The sequence below is a fragment of the Tenrec ecaudatus genome, chromosome 15 (genome assembly GCF_050624435.1).
Source record: "Tenrec ecaudatus isolate mTenEca1 chromosome 15, mTenEca1.hap1, whole genome shotgun sequence".
NCBI lineage: Eukaryota > Metazoa > Chordata > Mammalia > Afrosoricida > Tenrecidae > Tenrec > Tenrec ecaudatus.
The window spans coordinates 32,582,182-32,599,750 of NC_134544.1; the positions used below are offsets into that span (position 1 = coordinate 32,582,182).

The 17,569-nt window shown below is 37.4% G+C and overlaps 1 protein-coding gene across 1 annotated transcript in view; it reads left to right on the forward strand.

Annotated features, from left to right (window-relative positions):
- The first annotated feature begins 3,124 nt into the window (after positions 1 to 3,124).
- RIT2 (Ras like without CAAX 2) overlaps positions 3,125 to 17,569 on the forward strand; it is a 205,571-nt gene continuing 191,126 nt past the window's right edge. The window contains 3 exon segments of the mRNA XM_075533236.1: positions 3,125 to 3,146; positions 4,840 to 4,913; positions 4,916 to 5,027. Coding sequence (XP_075389351.1) covers positions 3,125 to 3,146; positions 4,840 to 4,913; positions 4,916 to 5,027 — 208 coding nt within the window.

A 17,569-nucleotide genomic window follows, 5' to 3' on the forward strand; every position in this document is an offset into this window, starting at 1 on the left:
CTCCACGTGAAAGCACACAGCAGAAAAGAACCTCTCCATTGAGCTTCCTCCACTGTAAGTTCACAGGAGAAGGTCACTGGGTCCCTTCTCTTGAGGAGCAGCTAGTGAGTTTGATCTGCTGATTTTTCTGCTGGCAAACAGAAGCTTCACTATAGGAGTGGTGTTTAAAGCAGAGATGGCATTGAGGCTTTCAGACAGAGGACAATGTTGTATGTATGTTGCACTCAACCATCATGTTCATTCCAACACAGGACAATCCTGCTCTCCGTAGGATCTTTATGACTGTGCCCTTTCTGAAGCAGATCACTCACATTCCCCACTCCTAAGTCCCCTTGGCACCTTCAAGTGGGTTAGAACAACTAACCTTCCTGTTACTGGCCAGCACTTCATAGTTGGTACCGACCAGGGACTCCTGGGAGAGCTGCAAAGCTACTCTTACTATAGTGTTTCTGCATTTTGTCAACAGTAAGGCATTCATATCCTATAGCTCCTTAGTTGCTAATCCTTCTCTAAGTTTCCTAGAACCTGCTCAGAGTACTAAAATAATCATGAAGGTGTGATGTGAGATTAATCAAAAAGCCTTTCTTCATTTTCGAAATGAAGAGTATCCTCCCTGTGTTTCAATACAAGAAAGTCTATCAAAGAGAACAGATCAGACTGCTGTGTTATGCTCAGAATTCAGCTTTGAAGATATTAGAAATGCTTATTTTCTTTGTAGCATTTTACACATTGGGCCCATGTCAGATATTTTGCTACTTGTGGAGAGCAAGTGGAGTCCAGTAATGTCTCTGAATAATTAACCAACAAGTTTCATTTATAGCAGGAAGCAAATGAGGGAGATATTAACATTCAGGATGCACAAAACACAGACCACACGGGCCTTTAATTCATGGCTGAATGGCGACAGAAGCAACAAGTTGAACATAGCATTTTCCCTTATAAAATGATTATGGTGTCATCTATCATTAAATGGACGCATAGTTGCTGAGCTTCCGCATGATTCTCTGGCCCATCCTCCTGTGTGTCTTTAAAAAAAAAAACACGTAGAGATGTTAAGTGAAGAACTGGTATGGAATAAGTCAGATGAAAGAAGCATTCTTCCTATCCGTTGCAAGCACTTAATTACTTTATTGGTAGAAAATGTCTCTTAAGGGGAAAAATTAAGCTTAAACACTTTCTTAAGAAGCATATTTGAGAGTCACTGCCACATCTCTCTCTAAGAGAGCTCAAAGAAGATTTCATGCACCATCATACAGTGAAGGCTCTGCTTGGTTGCATTTATACCAGAAATAATAGGCTTAATTTGTATTGTATTTTTAAACATTTATGAAAGCATTTTCAAACCTACTCTCTCATTTGCTCCCTTGACAATGCCTTAAGGGAGAGTCTTAGGCCCTGCCAGACAAAGGAGGAAATTGAGATGCCACAGGGTCATGTCAGATGATAGAAGGCATGCCCTCAGTCAGCAGCGGACCTAGATTTCAGGTAATATCATGCTCAGATTTCATACTTTCTAATCTTAAGGGTCATTTTGAAGCTACAGAGAGAGATACATATCCCACGTGCAGGAGCAAAGTGAAATTAAACAATGAGGTTTGTGTTGCTTTTATTGTTGTTGGGGTCTTCTTAAAATAAAAATATTTGGGCCTTATACTCAGAGATGCCCATTCAGATCAGATGCCAAGCCTGGTGTGCCTGCTTTAAATATGACACTTGTCTTTGGGTGTAAACAACAAGAACAGCAGAGAGTTTATTTCTTCATCCCTTATCATTCTTTAATGTTGCCTTTCTGTTCGTTGCCTGTCTTCCAAATAGAGGGTTGGATTTTTTCCATTTAGTTGATTGGGTTCTTATGTATTATATTGAAAGTCTCTTCTCCACTCTAAACAAATATATATTTAAAAATAAGGCTCTGAATTCTCTATCCCATTCCTTAAAACCAATATATATGTAGAAGAAAATGAATGTGAATGAATAATAAGCATAGATGCCCAGTATTACTTTTTTTTTACATTTTATTAGGGGATCATACAACTCTTATCACAATCCATACATATACATACATCAATTGTATAAAGCATATTGAACATTCTTTGCCCTAATCATTTTCAAAGCATTTGCTCTCCACTTAAGCCCTTTGCATCAGTTCCCAGTGTTACTTATAAATAAATTGATTCCGCTTTTTGAGAACAAGATTCATTTGTCACTGAAAATTTGTAAAGGCAGAAAAAATGGATGACAGGCAGCACTACTGATGAGAATGTGGGGAAAAACACATTTGTAAAATATTGGAGAGGGTTTTATTGGCACACTGTATTTCAGGTGATATTGGCACTATCTCTCACAATTACATGTGTAACTGAGATCTCAGTGTATATATTTCTAAGATAGGCATACATTTTCACAGTATGGATATTTATGAATACATATTGCAGCATTTTTGTACTAGGACTAAAAGGAAGCCATGTAAAGCCCTGTGCATAAGCAACTTGTTAAGTTATGGAACATGAATGAAATAAGCCATGATGCTCTCCTGCAAAGAAAAGGTCTCTTTATTTATGAGGAATGGTTTCAAACATATAACAAGCCTATTAAATTTTAACCAAAGTTAAAAGTTGCATACATTATGTTCCCATATGAATATGCAAAAAATATAAATGTAGACTATACACCAATGTGCTTTGTACACATACATTCTTTCTAGATTGTTGTGATTGTTTGGGGGAAGGAAAAGTGGGAGTTTGAGGTGGGAAGGAAGTGAAATTCATTGTATATAGTTCTCTAATATTTGAATATTTTTCAGGTTTTTAAATATTTTCACTGTCAAGTGACAAATGAAAAGGAAACCAAAGAATTTCAATATTTACAATTATACTTAGCAAATGTTGTCATTATGAATTATAAAATACATTTTCCGAGTTTTGTTTTATGATTTCACTCAAATAAAATTGATGTAAGAAGTTCATTTCTATTTTCTTCAAGATCATATATATTTCGTATTTCAAATGATCTCAAGAGACGTTATTTAGCATATTAAGTTTGTATTTCTCTATTTGATCCCAATCATATGTGAGGTTCCGATGAAGGCAAAAGATTTTCCAAAATCAAAGTACTTTCAACTAAGATGGACCCTGATGGACTTCAAGGTAATTTATGATCCAGTCTAACTTTAGAAATGAAGAAACTGATGTCTGGTAGGAGATTTCCCTCGCGTGTTAGTTGATTTCACTTACATGGTGAAATATAGACTTAATTTAAAGAAATAATAATAATGCTGAACAAGTTAATAAAATCAGGATCATTGAATAAGGATTACTTCAACCATGGACAAACCTTTCATCTTTGCACCCTAATTCTTAGCATTTTGAAAGCATCGATTGAGTCATATTTCATAGTTTGCATTGACTCCATAATGATTGGAAATTTTAAAGAGCTTTATCCATTAACCTAGAATACATTTTCAAAAGAAAAACTTTGTTCATCCAAATTAATCTTTGTTTCAATAGTTGCCCTACCCGGAGCTGGAGATTTTGGAAATCCTATGCTACTTGAAGTAAGCTGACTTTTCAAATACTTTCGATGTAGCCAAAGCTCACCTAATCCTTCTTTTCATCAGTCTCTTATATGCACCCATTGTCCAAATCCCAGTATATTCTGTTATTATTATTATTATTATTATTATTATTATTATTATTATTTTATGTGGTATGTTCCCCAGCCAGGAATTAAGCTATTTTATTTCCCATTGCTTTGATCTAATTAACTTTTCTTAAGTAATAAAAATGGGAGTTTAAATCAGCAGAGTGCTGTGTTTAATTTTAAAAGGTTGAATTTAAGAAAAGAGATGTTGAACATCAGATTTTATTGATGGACTTTTGGTTCTAGGATTTTAATGCATGTATCAGAATATGAGTAATAAGAAATATTTGCTTTAGATGTAATACAATTTCCAGATTGCAATTCATACCAAAAATGTTACTGTTTATTTGAGAGGAAGATGTGATTCATGTAAACTGCAACAATGGAGGGGAGTACAGAACTTTCCTTGGTTGGGGAATTGGCTCAATCTTGAAGACGATGTTGTCCTTCTCCATTGTGATGGAAAAGGACAGAGGAGCCATCAGAAGGTGAGAATTCATCCGTGACTCAGAAATCCATGTGCTTCTGCTGATGCCTTTCAGCAAAACAAATCCAAGAACATCCAAACATATAACTGGGTCTGGGATTATCTATTATAATAACCCATTCCATTCACAAGGATAATTAAAGTTTAACTCCAGGCTATTTTCATATTTTTAAATAGAAAATTAATTAGCTCTTTAAAATCCTTTTGACGTCCTATGGAAGTTTCTCTAGGCAAAATGAAATTTGCAAGGTTGAGCTAACTTCCTTAACTCATCTGTTTTTTTTCTTTACTGGGGGCTAGAAAAATTGGTTTTCCAGTGCAGGAAGTGAAGAAATGCCTGAAATAAGTAATTTAGATTATCACTAGCTTAGATTCAAATTATTTTATTACATGGAGTAAACAAATCTGGGTTTTGTTTTCTAAAATATGGTCATTAAATTAAATATACATGTATATATCTATATAATCCATGTGTATTCAAAAGCACACAAATGCTAAGGTGAACATTTTGTAGTTAAAGATAATCACGTTGATCATTTAAAATTCTGTCATTTTCTACATCTTTAAAGCCATCAAACATGGTTGTGAATATTCCTATTCAAACTACTCAGTGTCATCATTTGTCTATGTTGGATCTTTTGAAATAGATGGGTGCATTCTGTTGACTGTGCAGAATTAAATTGCATAAGCATATTGCTCTTTCCTGATGGCAGAATGCACAGCCATGAGGGTACAGGCTATCCGAGGTGGTAAGGGCATCATCATCAGCTTCTCTATCATGGACCGGACCATCAATCTTTCCAGGAAGCAGCCAAGTTGAAAGAGCTCACTTTTCAGGTTAGCCACACCTATGGAATTCCTTTGGTTCTAGTGGGCACCAAAATCAACCCGGAACATTTCCGCAAGAGAAGTGCCAGTTTTATGTTAGGGCCTATCTTGTCTTCTAAAGATATATAGGACCAGGGTCTTTGTTTTCCAAGATTCCTCATGAGAATTGTGAGAAAGAAATGACACACCTGATTTTTGAAGAGATCATTGTGGAGCTATGTTTCCACAATTGGTCACCTCAATAACTCCCATCCCAAAGAAGTTACTTGGCTTTGCCCTTACCACTCCCTCCCTCATCAGGGAATACCATTTATTTCCCCTCATCCCCTGGGAACCTGGCTGGCTGTGATTATTGTATCTAGGAGTGTGGAACTGAAGTGAAACTCTAACCACAGAGGTTGGGCCTAAAACCTTGTCCTTTATTACTTGAAATTCTTTTTCCTGGCATCGTCTCCGTGTAAAGAATCTCAACTTAAACTTGGAGAAGGTCAAGTGCAAAAGGCCAAAGAATGGCCCTACCCTCCCACTTGTCTCCATGAAGGCACCCCACCCACGGCTAATGTCATTTTGGATGCCCTTGTTCTAGCTACCATCTCAATGTCATCTCATGTGATACCTTAGCCAATGCCACATGGCTCAGATGGATCTCCTACTTGGATTTCTGACTGTGGGCAAATAAAACTATTCTTTTTCATGGCTACAATCTCATCACTGGCATGTTGGTTTATTGTACTGTGTGGCTTGCATGTTGCTTTGATTATAGGTATTTCCTATGGCGACAGGTCACCCAGAGAGACCAGGTCTCAGCGGACCTTCGATGTAGGTGAAAGTTGTCCTCTGAATAAGGAAGAGTTAGATGCATTTGAATGGTGGTGTTCAACTACCAGAGGAACGAACATGTTTGTGTGGAAGGAATTATACCCACAATGCTCTCAGGTATCTTGGACAGTTTATCGGGAGTAACCAATCCCTGGAAAAGGATGTCACACCTGGTAAAATAGAAGGTCTACAGTCCATCTCCTTGAGATGGACTGATACTAGGGCGGAAGCAATACAATGGAGCTTAAAAATAATTCTGAGGATGGTTCAGGAAGTGGAGATGCTTCATTCTGTTGTACATAGCATCACTGAGTATGAACTGACAAGCAACAGCAACGATAGATACTAAAATAAGTTCTGATACAACGAACTAAAGGTTCTGGAGGGGAAATTACCAGCTTTCTTGTAGGATAAACTATCTCGTGATCTATAATGATTATGAATGATAGCCTATAAAGGGTACAACCTCGGAAATCTATGGGCAGTGCATTCAGAAGTCCCGCTTATTATTCAAACAAGAGTCCCCCAGCACTCCTCTAAGGCCTTTGCTGTCCATAATTCCAACATACACCATTTTCCTTCCACTTATCCCCCTGGACCTTTATGCCACAATATGCTTTCTTGGGCCCTTATCATTTCATGAAGAAATGTTCAACTGGGTCCCTATCCCTCTCTAGTAAGTAGCTGTCTATTTCAGCTAAGTTAAAGGCAAACTGGTGGTCTGGTGGGTCAAAAACCCAGTTGCTAACTGAAAGGTCAGTGGGTTGACCCTCCCCTCCACTCCTCAGAAGAAAGATGAGACTGTGTGCGCTCTCTTAAAGATGTAAACTCACAGAAACTCTAAGGAGCAGTTCCACTCTATCTTATATAGGGTCTCGGTGGCTCAGAATCGATACAATGACAGTAGCTTTGTGTGCTGTTTTCTTCCTTTTGTTGTTCAGTGTCCACAGGTGTCCTGCCAGCACAGTGGGTAAGCAGAGTCTCTCAGTTCCCTCAGGAGGAAGGTTCAGTAGCTCTAGGGAGCAATGCTACTTTGTTAAGTCATAACGCAGTCAATAGTGGATGCCGATTATCACCGAGGTCAGTAGATAGCACTGCCAACATCCCTGAAACAAATATCACAAAGATTAAACTCATTCATTTTCCAGCTTCTAAGACTTTTCCTTTTAGGCAAAAGCAAATAAACAATATTTCAAGTAAACAAAGAGTGCAAAACCCATGAAAAATCAAATTGTAATCTTTGTAAAGTGATGCTGGACCAACATCTCCAATACTGAAGTGATGATGTGTAATGTTTCTCCTGGCTGTGGTGTTTGTGATGGAAATAATTATTCATGTAATTGTAGCTTGTTTTAGTCTTTTCAAAATGCTTTCAATTCACACATTATATTAATGTCATAACTGCCCTCTGTAGTTGTCAGATAAGCATTTTCAGGATGACGCTGATGATTGAATGTGCAAGTATTGACATAAATAGAATTTACTCAGTTATTAAGTGGCAAAATTAAAACTAAAACTCATATCACATATTTCATCACATCAATATTTGTTTCTTCATCTAAAAAACAGCGAAGATCTTTGTACCTAGAGCCTTGACTCTACAAAAGTTTTTAGAGAATATATTTAAAGTCATAAAGTTAAATTCCCAAAGACCTTGATGAAAGTTAAACAAAATTCTTTTGTTGAACCCTGAGAAAAGAAGAATTCTCCAGAAGTAGCTCTTTTTCCCTGTTCTATGCTGAAATAGTCTGAAAGGGAGTGGTAATTCAAGTTGTTTCTGATCTTATTTGGTAAATGTTTGCATTCATAATGCATTTGAATGCATGTATGCATTTTTGTGAATCTGAAGGTCATTTCTGTAAAAGAAAAAAATAATGCCTGAGGTTTTCATCATTATTAATCCCTTTGAGCTAAAAATATTGAAGACCTTCCTTTAAACATAATTATTCCTTTGTCTGTCAACTATACTCATTTTAATCTGGCAGAGATAGTGATGCACTTAGTATTTGCCAGAAACTGCCAGCATTATTTAATTGGCCCCTTACCATAAGTCTGAGAAGCAGACTCCTTTGTGATACCTTTGAAACCTATGATTCAACTGTAGCTTCTCTCTGTTCAGCACCTAGCTCAAGGTCACACAGCTGGATTTGATTTAAGAGACAAATCCTAGTCCTGATTATAAACATTGCAAGGTTCGACTGGTGGCCTGTGAACCATTGTTATTTTATCATCAATTACTTTTTTTATATCTGCTTCAGCATCTTAGCAGTTCCCCCAAGTCATGAAATGTTAGCAATTACATTTTATTGGCAAGTTGGATCATGAAAGATCACAACATGAAGGTATTAGGTGTGGGTGGACAGCTCCAGGTCATAGAGATGCCCCTGGATGATTCAGGGGGGGTCTCGATGAAGAGGAAAACCAAGGAAGGTGAGTTTACACTGAAAGACACTGTTTCCTAATCAGTCCGTCAAACAATTTCATCCTGAGTTCATCCAACCTGTTTAAAGCAATAATCAAATGCACTGCCATCAACGTAATCTGGACTTCTGGCAACCATCTATCAGGTGTCCAAGACTGTACATCTTTCAGGGAGCAGATAGTCTGCTCTGTCTCCCACTGAGTGAGTGCTTGGTACCTTTGAGTAGTGCAGGCTTTATCCTCAAGGACTTCTCATTCTTCTCAAAAAGACAATGTCTATGCTCATGAGAGAGGTAAAAAGGCTTTATTAAACAACAAAAATAAATGATAAATAATATGGTGTCCATAGTGCATTAGTTATAGGAAATCAGGAAAGGGTTTTGGCAGCATGCTTTTTGGAAGAGACTCGCTAAATGAAGACACGTCCTGAACAGGAAGCAGGAATCAAGACTAAATCTAGAATCAGTAGAATGAATCTGCTGAGCTGCAAATGAGCCTAAGCCATGGGATTGCTTGGTGAGGGACTAGGGACACCTGCGCATCTAGCACTCCAGGCATCAGGCATCCTAGGACTTGTTTCATAGATAGCACCTGCCACAAAGACCCATTTCATTAAAACATACATGCTGCATAGTAGAATATATTGGATAGGCTGCGGTGCAGTAATTAATTGCAAATGTTACTTAAATTGAAAAATAAAGGAGTAGCACTTCATCCATCTTTAATCATCAGTAAGTACATTACATAAGCTCTGTAAATACAATTTCCAAATGATGAGCATTTACTTTTTAAGGGAAAAGGGGTTTGGTAATTTACCCAATTGTAAAGGGATAGACATTCAAATTCCACTAATATTTATTTAGCTCTATTTATCCTTTCCACATAAAATCCCTGGTGATGCCACGCTTAAGCACTGGGCTGCTCTCTGTGAGGGCTGGCAGTGCCAGTCAACCGAAAGACTCCATGGGAAAAAGACTTAGCAAAATGCTTTGATAAACCTTAAAGTCAAGAAAATCGTATGGGGCTGTTTTTATGAGTCAAGATTGAGGTGACAGTATACACAATATGCTGTTTTTGGTATTACTGCCTTTAATTTAAATATTATAAATGCATTAATTAAAATCTATTACAAAACAGAGCTCAGAGTTTTAAGTATTTCACATAAACTTGTGGTTTGTGGAGCTAGATTTTGAGTCCATATGAATTGTCTTACTTTTATTTTTTTCTTTTTTACCTGTTTTTTCATTTCTTTACCAAATAGTTAATAACTCTTTAATGTGTAGAAAGTAAAATTTTTTTAGAAAGTGGGTATAAAGGGGTGATAATCAGTCACAGAGACAGAAGGAGATCATTGATTTGGGATAGTAAGCATGCAAAAATGCAGAAATGACCACTTGTATTTATTTATATATTAATCACAATGAAAATGAGTAATACATACAAAGAAACTCACTACCATCTAGCTGATTCCAACTCAAGATGACCCTGTAAGACAGAATAGAGCTGCCCTGGTGGCTTTCTGAGACTGTCACTCTTTACAGGAGTAGAAAGCTTTGTCTATCTCCTACAGAGCAACTGGTAGTTTTGAACTGCTGACCTCGTAGTTAGCATCTTAATGTGTAGCCACTATGCATACTGTGTAGAAAATTCAAGATCTTTACCTACCCATTCAGGTCTGACAATAAATTCGATACTATGGTTCAATTTTCAGCCAAATAATAGACAAGTCTACAAGGAAACAATAATTGGAGGTATAGATGCACACCTCAGAATGGTTTATATTGTATGAGTATGGTTGTGTGTGAGTGTCACTACATTTGTTTCTCTAGATGACTGGCCCTGTAACCTATACCCATCTTGCAATTTAAAAGTTTTTAAAAGTCAAAATAAATAAATGTGTGCAAAAACTAAAATTGCATCAGAAGGGACAGATAATTAAAAATTGAATGCATGTATATATTATACAATTATATATAATTATATATAATTATATATATATATATATATATATAGAGAGAGAGAGAGAGAGAGAGAGAGAGAGAGAGAGACTTATAACAAGGACGTGGGCCTCACACCATTGGAGAAGTAGGTAAGTCTGTGGGTCAGATGTTAAGTTGCAGGCTATTCCTGGTTTGTATAGCTACTGAGTGGGATGAACCCAGCAGGAACAGAAAGAAGAAAAGAAAGGTAATCAGGAAGATCGCAGCTGCCATATCCATGGGTGGGTAAGTCCAAAATGTGCATATCAAATTGCTCCTAGGTTCAGAAGGCAACATGCTTAGTCGTTGACTCCAGTCCAAAGAATAGAACACTGATGAGCCAAATACAAGTTCCAGATCAGTAAGAAGCAAAGAATTGCTCGCTAGGGTCTTTGATATGAAATAAGCAACACCACTGAAGAAACATTGACCTTAGTTGCGCTCCACCCCAGTCTTCCCACAACTGCTCCAATGTGCCCAACAGTTCCTATCATGGAGTGGATTTACATTGTGGGATCATATCACGGCCACACTTCTGAGAATCCTGTACCAGTCATTTTGATTATCATGTATATTACCTATTATCACATATAAAATTTATGCACAGCAAAATAATAGGAGGGGTCACCTCTCAAAAATGGATTTTTTCCAACTTATGCATTAAATTTTTTTTTTACAAAATCACCTCATCTCCTTCAAAGTACTCTCCATTACACTGAATACAATTGTCAAATCTGCTATTTCATTTTTGGAAACATTTTTCAAACTCATTTGTTTGCATGGCTGACAGCATCTCCCTCATTTATTTCTCCCCTTCTTCTACTTACTCACTCATGGACACAAAAAGAAGTCACAGGAAGTGTGATCAGGTCAGTAAGCTTTGTTGGGCAAGAGAGGAATGTTGTGTTTTGGGTTGTTTTTTTTTTTTTTTTCCAAAAACTGGCACACTGAGATGACTGCATAAGCAGGTGCATTGTCATGGTGGCAAAAACCAGTCCCCAGTCTGCTACAGTTCTGGCCTTTTTGTCACGCACCATTAATCTATCATTTCAGAATCTCTGACTAGAAAGTTTGATTAACAGTCTAACCTGGTAGAACAAACTCCAAAGGCACTGTCCGCCTCACAAGAAGGCACAGGGAGACATCAGACACTGTAATATATGACAAAATAATAATAATTTATGAGTGATGAAGGGTTCATGAGGTATAGGGGAGTGGGGAGGGAGGGGGAAATGAGCATCAGATATTAAGGGCTCAAGTAGAAGGCAAATGTTTTGAGAATGTGTTGCCAACAAATGTACATATGCGCTTGACACAATGGATTCTGTATGGATTGTGATAAGAATTGTATGAGCCCCCAATAAAATGATAAAAACAAACAAGCAAACAAACAAAAACCAAATGAGTATCATCTTCATCAGTGATTTCACTAAAATAGCTTTTTGGGGCGAGCTGACATTGGTGTCTTCCACTGGCTTGATTGATGTTTGTTTCCTTTCGGTTAAATTGCACTTGATCAAACCCCGCCAGGCATCTAAACTTGATGGCAATGAGGGCGTATGATGCCTGGATGCTCTTGTTGTTGGTCAGTAAGATCCAGAGACACACATTTCACAGTGATCCTTCTCATTCCCAGATGTTCCATTAAAATCAGCTGAACTGAGCTCCAAGATAATCCGGAGATTTTCGCCATCTCTTCAATGGTGTGTCTCTGGTCTTTGAGCACAAGTGCATGAATTTTGTCAACATTTTATATCTTTGAGAAGTTCACAGATGTCCAGAACACGGTTTGACCCCAATCCACATTTCACCTTTTTTGAAATGAGAAAACCGCTGGTACAGGAGATTTTCCTAGAGCGCTGGTTTTGTAAGCTGTGTTTAACATCACCACAGTTGCTGTGGCATTTTTCTAAAGGAGAAAGCAAAAGTTCACAGCCACACACTGTTCTCTTAAAATGACCATCACAAAAAGACGAGGTTCAAGAGAAACTGCTGTTATGGAAAAATTCACTGTGACCACAGAGAACCTTCTCAGGCAATGCCGCTGGGTGCACTAACTCAGAGCGAGCTGTTTGCTGCTTAGTTCGCGAGAAAAGTGCATACTATGAAAGTTCCATGCAGTGGAGCTTATTTCCAGTTGTTTATGGGGGGCACCCCCTGTTATAAAATCACATACACATCTTGAGTAGGAGCAAGACCTAAGCAAAAGAGTGACATAGGGGAAGGTGATGAAAGGTGAGATAGTTAAGTGCGTGGGATATTGTATGTCAAATAAAAACAAAATACTTCTCTTCAAAGGTGTCATTGAGTAGAAATCTGGAGATACGTCAATGTTTGAGGAATGAGCATTCAAGAAAAAGACAAAACTTTTGTAAAATCTTCCAGTTGGAATGTAGCTCTGTTTTTGACAGCCAATATGTCAAGTAAGAAAGTAGAGTAAGAATATAGTGATGAAGTTATCTGAATTTAAGTGTGAAGAGAAGTTATTTAACATAGTTGAGCTGGGTAATAGCATGACTAGATTTTTATTAATCAGTCTAGCTGCTATGGAATTGCCAGAATAGAAGCAAGTGGTCAATTAGGAGATTCTTCTGACAGTCAGGATGAGAAATAATGGTAGCTTGAGGAAAAGTGAAAGCACTGTGTTATGCATACAGTGATTCCATATTCAAACAGCACAGTGACAGCGTGATAGGTGAAAGGATTACAGAGGTTGGAAGACCTTTCACATGAAGACAAACTTTATTATGTTCTTCAGTGGAATCTGAGGTCATCAATTCATTATCAGACAGTAGAAGTCCATAATGAATTTCTCAAGGCATGGTTAAACAATATATTTAGTATATGTATGAGGAAAGTTTAAAAAAACAAATATGGTTACAAAGTCATGGAAATATTATTAAACAAATCATCAAAATTTGAAGCTATTGTTTCTCAACATATTTCCATCTAGATCTATACAGTTCTGAAAATGATAAATATTTTTTAAATTTTTCTAACCCTTCTCTAAAGAGTTCAGAGCTCTTCCTTTAACTCAGCATTCAAGCACCAATTTAATCATCATCACATGACTCAAACCATGCTTCTTCTAAATTTTTTTTGATGAACATGAAAGTCTGCAGGGACAAGATTGGATTGGGCTTTGAGAGGGCGAAGTAAGGCTCTCAGATAAGTACCCATAGTCTAGACCTTGCTATTTTCCAAGAAATGCAGGTATATGGTGATGGAAAAAAAACCCAGTAATAATTGGCATAATTATCCTGTCCTTTACCATACCAATGCAATTTTCCATTTCTTAAAGATTTTTTTCTTTCATAATCCTCCATGATTGTCCTGTGTCCTGCAGGAAAACAGATAAAGATGCCTCCATTGGAATTCTGGGAGCCTGGGTGGTGCAGTGATCACACATTGAGCTGTTATCCCCGGAACTGTCAGTCACACTGAGGTAGAAAGACTGGCCTTTCTACTCTCATATGGGATTATCGTCTGTCTTCCTGTGTGTGAAATCCACAGGGGAAGTTCTATCTTGCTCTATGATGTCTCCATGAATTAGAATTGACTTGATGACACTGAGTTTGGCTTGATTGGGAATTCCAAAAACAGACATGAGAGTTCTCTACACTTACTTCTCTGTTGTGAATGGCATTGCATCAGCAGAGCCCTTTGAAAAGCACTCTTGGCTTGTTCCTTGTTTTATATGGTACCATACAACAAGCATATTACAGAGAGAAAACTGTCTATAGCCTATTCGTGATCACAGAGACATTTGAGCATGTTTCTTTCTGGGGAAAAAATGGAAATCTGGGGAGCAATACTTTTTGACTGGTCCTAACATTATAGACAGCAACAAAACATATTTGCAAAAGAATCTGACTTTTTTTAAAGTTCAATCTTTACACCCAAAAAAACCCTGACACTTGTCAAGACCTTGGTTGTCAGACTCAGTTTCACTACTTCTCATTCTTTCATTTCTCATCTTTACTGAGGAAATCCAATTAGGTGTAGTAATCAAGACTCCACCCTATGAATACACTATGGGTCATCTCTTATAGTCACAGCTTTCCCTACAATCCTCTCTTGGTTGGGCAAGTCTTGGTGGAACTTACATTGTTGTTCAACTTTGCTCTGCCCAATCTGGATTCGTTTTATTTTCTTTCACATATGCTAATTTATAATAAACATCTCACACCCTAAACTCAGTTTCAGAATCTACTTCTGTGAACGAAGCATAATAATACCCCTCTGACATGCCTATTACATAGAGTAAATGAGATAACATCTGTAGATTATGAATCACTGTGCCTGAAAATGGTACAAGCAAACATTCTAGGCACTACTGTCCTGTCCTCATCCATCACTTGGATTGTGGCAATGGTCTTCATGTTATTGTGTGAAAATTAGAAGTCATTAAACTTGAGCGATGGCCTAGAGAGCTTTCTGTTGACAAAAATCAAACTGGAAATAAATGTCCTAATTTTCAGCTTTGAAGCATAGAATAAAAAGTCCAACATATCTGAATATCAAATAAAGGAACACTGGAGAGATTGCTGCTTTCTTCCATTAATTAATGCACTTATAAAACTGGCTAGACTATATATTGACAATACACAGATTTTAAAAATTATTAAGCTAATTTTGAAGTGAAGGAATAGATAAGGTGACAAAATAGATGAGCCGGGTCAACACAGTGTCTGTAGCAATGAGTTCAAGCACAGAGACAGTTGTGAGGATGGCAAAGGGCCAAGCAGGGCTTCTCTCTGTTGGGCACAGGGTTGTTATGTGTCAGTTGGCACTAACTCAATGACACCTAAGAGAAACATCAAGTATAGACTTACTTGTAGCGCAGATGTGCTTCTCAAAGTGCGGGCCTCAGATCAGAATGATTATCATCACCTGAGATCTATTATCAATACAAATTCTTCGACCTCCTTGTAGTCCTATTAAGCCTGGAACTCCAGGTTACAAAACAACAATACTCTCTCCTAGGGTCCAGAGCTGACAGTGTTTCCAGGTCTTAATTGACATATTTGAGACCTAAAAGAGGAGAAAGAGATGTTTATTTAAAGGAAAAATGTGATATTTCAAAGTTAAAAATTAATATTGAACAGCAATGCTGTTATCCTGCTTTATGTGAATAGGTTGGCAGCTATACTGCTATTGTACACTTGAAAGCTTGTGGTATAGTGTAATCTTAATGTACAAAAACAAACTTCTTATAGTAAATCAGATCACCGTTTTTGTATTCTGTAACATTAGCAATAGCTTGCCCCATCTCTCCCCTCACCCTACTTTTCCTTACCTTCCCTCTGTCCTTGATTATTATCCCCTTCAACAAGTTCAAACCAGTTAACTCTTACCAATTACTTTCCCATCCATCTTTCCCCCTTCCACCTCGGGTAATCATCAAAGTTTTATATTTTGATATGAAAACGCTTATCTTATTTTTTTCAGGCACACTGATCTGATACACTGTGTGTCCTCATGTCTTTGACTAACTTCACTCAGAATAATGTCTTCGAAACCCAGCCAGGTCAGGAGACCTATCACAGTTTCATCATTCCTCAGGTTCATAGTCTTCCATTGTTTGTGTGTATCAAAGTTTATGTATCCATTCTTTCACGATGGGCATTTTGATTGTTTCCATCTTATGGATAACTTTTATATGCATGCACCAGGAAAGAAAATATGTGTGAATCGTTTTATTTCAGCATTTATTGGGGTATTCTGAAATAGAACCTGAAAAGCCACCAAGGAAGGCCTGCACTTCTACCTACAGTTTGTCTGTCCACGTGATAGATGAAAACCTAGGTTAGTTAAGGTTATAAAAGGTTATTTTTTGAAGGAAAACTTTTTTTAATTAAGGAAAAATAATTAGTTGGTCCCCTGCCCTTTTTTTTCCTACTTAAACATACATTGATGGAGGTAGGAAAGAAAAATACCATTTTAGTTAATTGCCCCATTGTACATCACCACACTAAGAAAGGGCAATTCAGAAATGAATAAGTACCTACGCTCAAAGCCCCAGAGATTGGAAACGATGATGGAAGTGGTAAGGGACCACGATGGATAACTGGCAGGAAGTTTGGTCCAATGCAGTTCTTGAGTGCAGTGTAAGGAAACTCGAAATGATTGAGGGAAAGACAGTGCTTTCACAAAGGGGACCCGCCCTTCCTGGAAGAAACAATGCTATTTTCGTCACAGCCAGCCAAGATCTGGAGCAGGCAAGTCAGGTTTGGAAACGTAGTGTTCTGTGCACAGCTATTAATGATCCACGTCCTCTGTTTCTCATCTCTTACTATTGCCACAGCGCGAGAATAATCTGCAATTCAAATGATCATAAGCAGTAGCAGGACAGAGGATGGGAAGCATATTGTTTTCTCAAGGAAAACAATCAGCTCAGAAGCATAGTTGGATTTTTTAAGTATATCATCTTAATATTGGTTTAAATTAAGATTTATCCTTTTATCTTCTTCTACAACTTGTTTTAATTAGAAAGGATCAAAGAAGAAAGACCTCGTTCTTGTGATCAAAGGGGTATTTCTTACAAAGAAACTCACACAGCTGTAAATAACATTATTGTAATGTGATTATAGCAGTTTTATGAATCTATTTTGCTGCATATCAGTATTATAAGTGCATGTGCAGAGATGAGAAATTATGAGCGAGGCATTTGGTTTTTATCTTGAGAATTAAAGAAACCGTGTGCTATTTGTTTCCTGCCTGATGGCAGATAGAGCCAGAATAATGGTCAGGGCATATCACTGCATATGTAATGGGAGTTGAGAAAGGCCAGAGACACTCCAAACACAGACCACATGGTCTGCCTGCCTCATAACTGAAACATGGAATTCAATACCGCGGACTTACATTTTCATGCAAAGCAAGAGACAAGGCTGAAAAGTGAAATGCTCCCTGGAGAACATATATATAGGCAGTTATATATATGTGTGTGTTTGTGTGTGTGTGTGTGTGTATACACACACAAATTGCACCCGTTACTTTCGTTTAATAATAAACTATTGCTTATAAATGTAAGTTACCTGCTTCTAGTTTATACAATGCTCTCCTAGACCAGAGGAAGGCCCTTGTCTAGGTTCTGTTTTCTCTCATCATTTTTACTACAAGCCCTAGATTCTGGTTCTTTTACAGCAGAGAAAATAGAAATTATAAATGTGTTTTGTACTTGGACAAAATGTATATACATAGAAATAGTATGCATTGTTTTAACTATTTCTGAAAGCTCAATAAATTATCATAAGGAATATTTATATATCCGTGTGTAAAGATACTCACACATACTTGCTGATTTGACTATGCATATATCTTATACATCCACACATATATTTATATACATCCTAACTTTAGGCAATCAAAGTAGGTGTAGAATTACATGTCG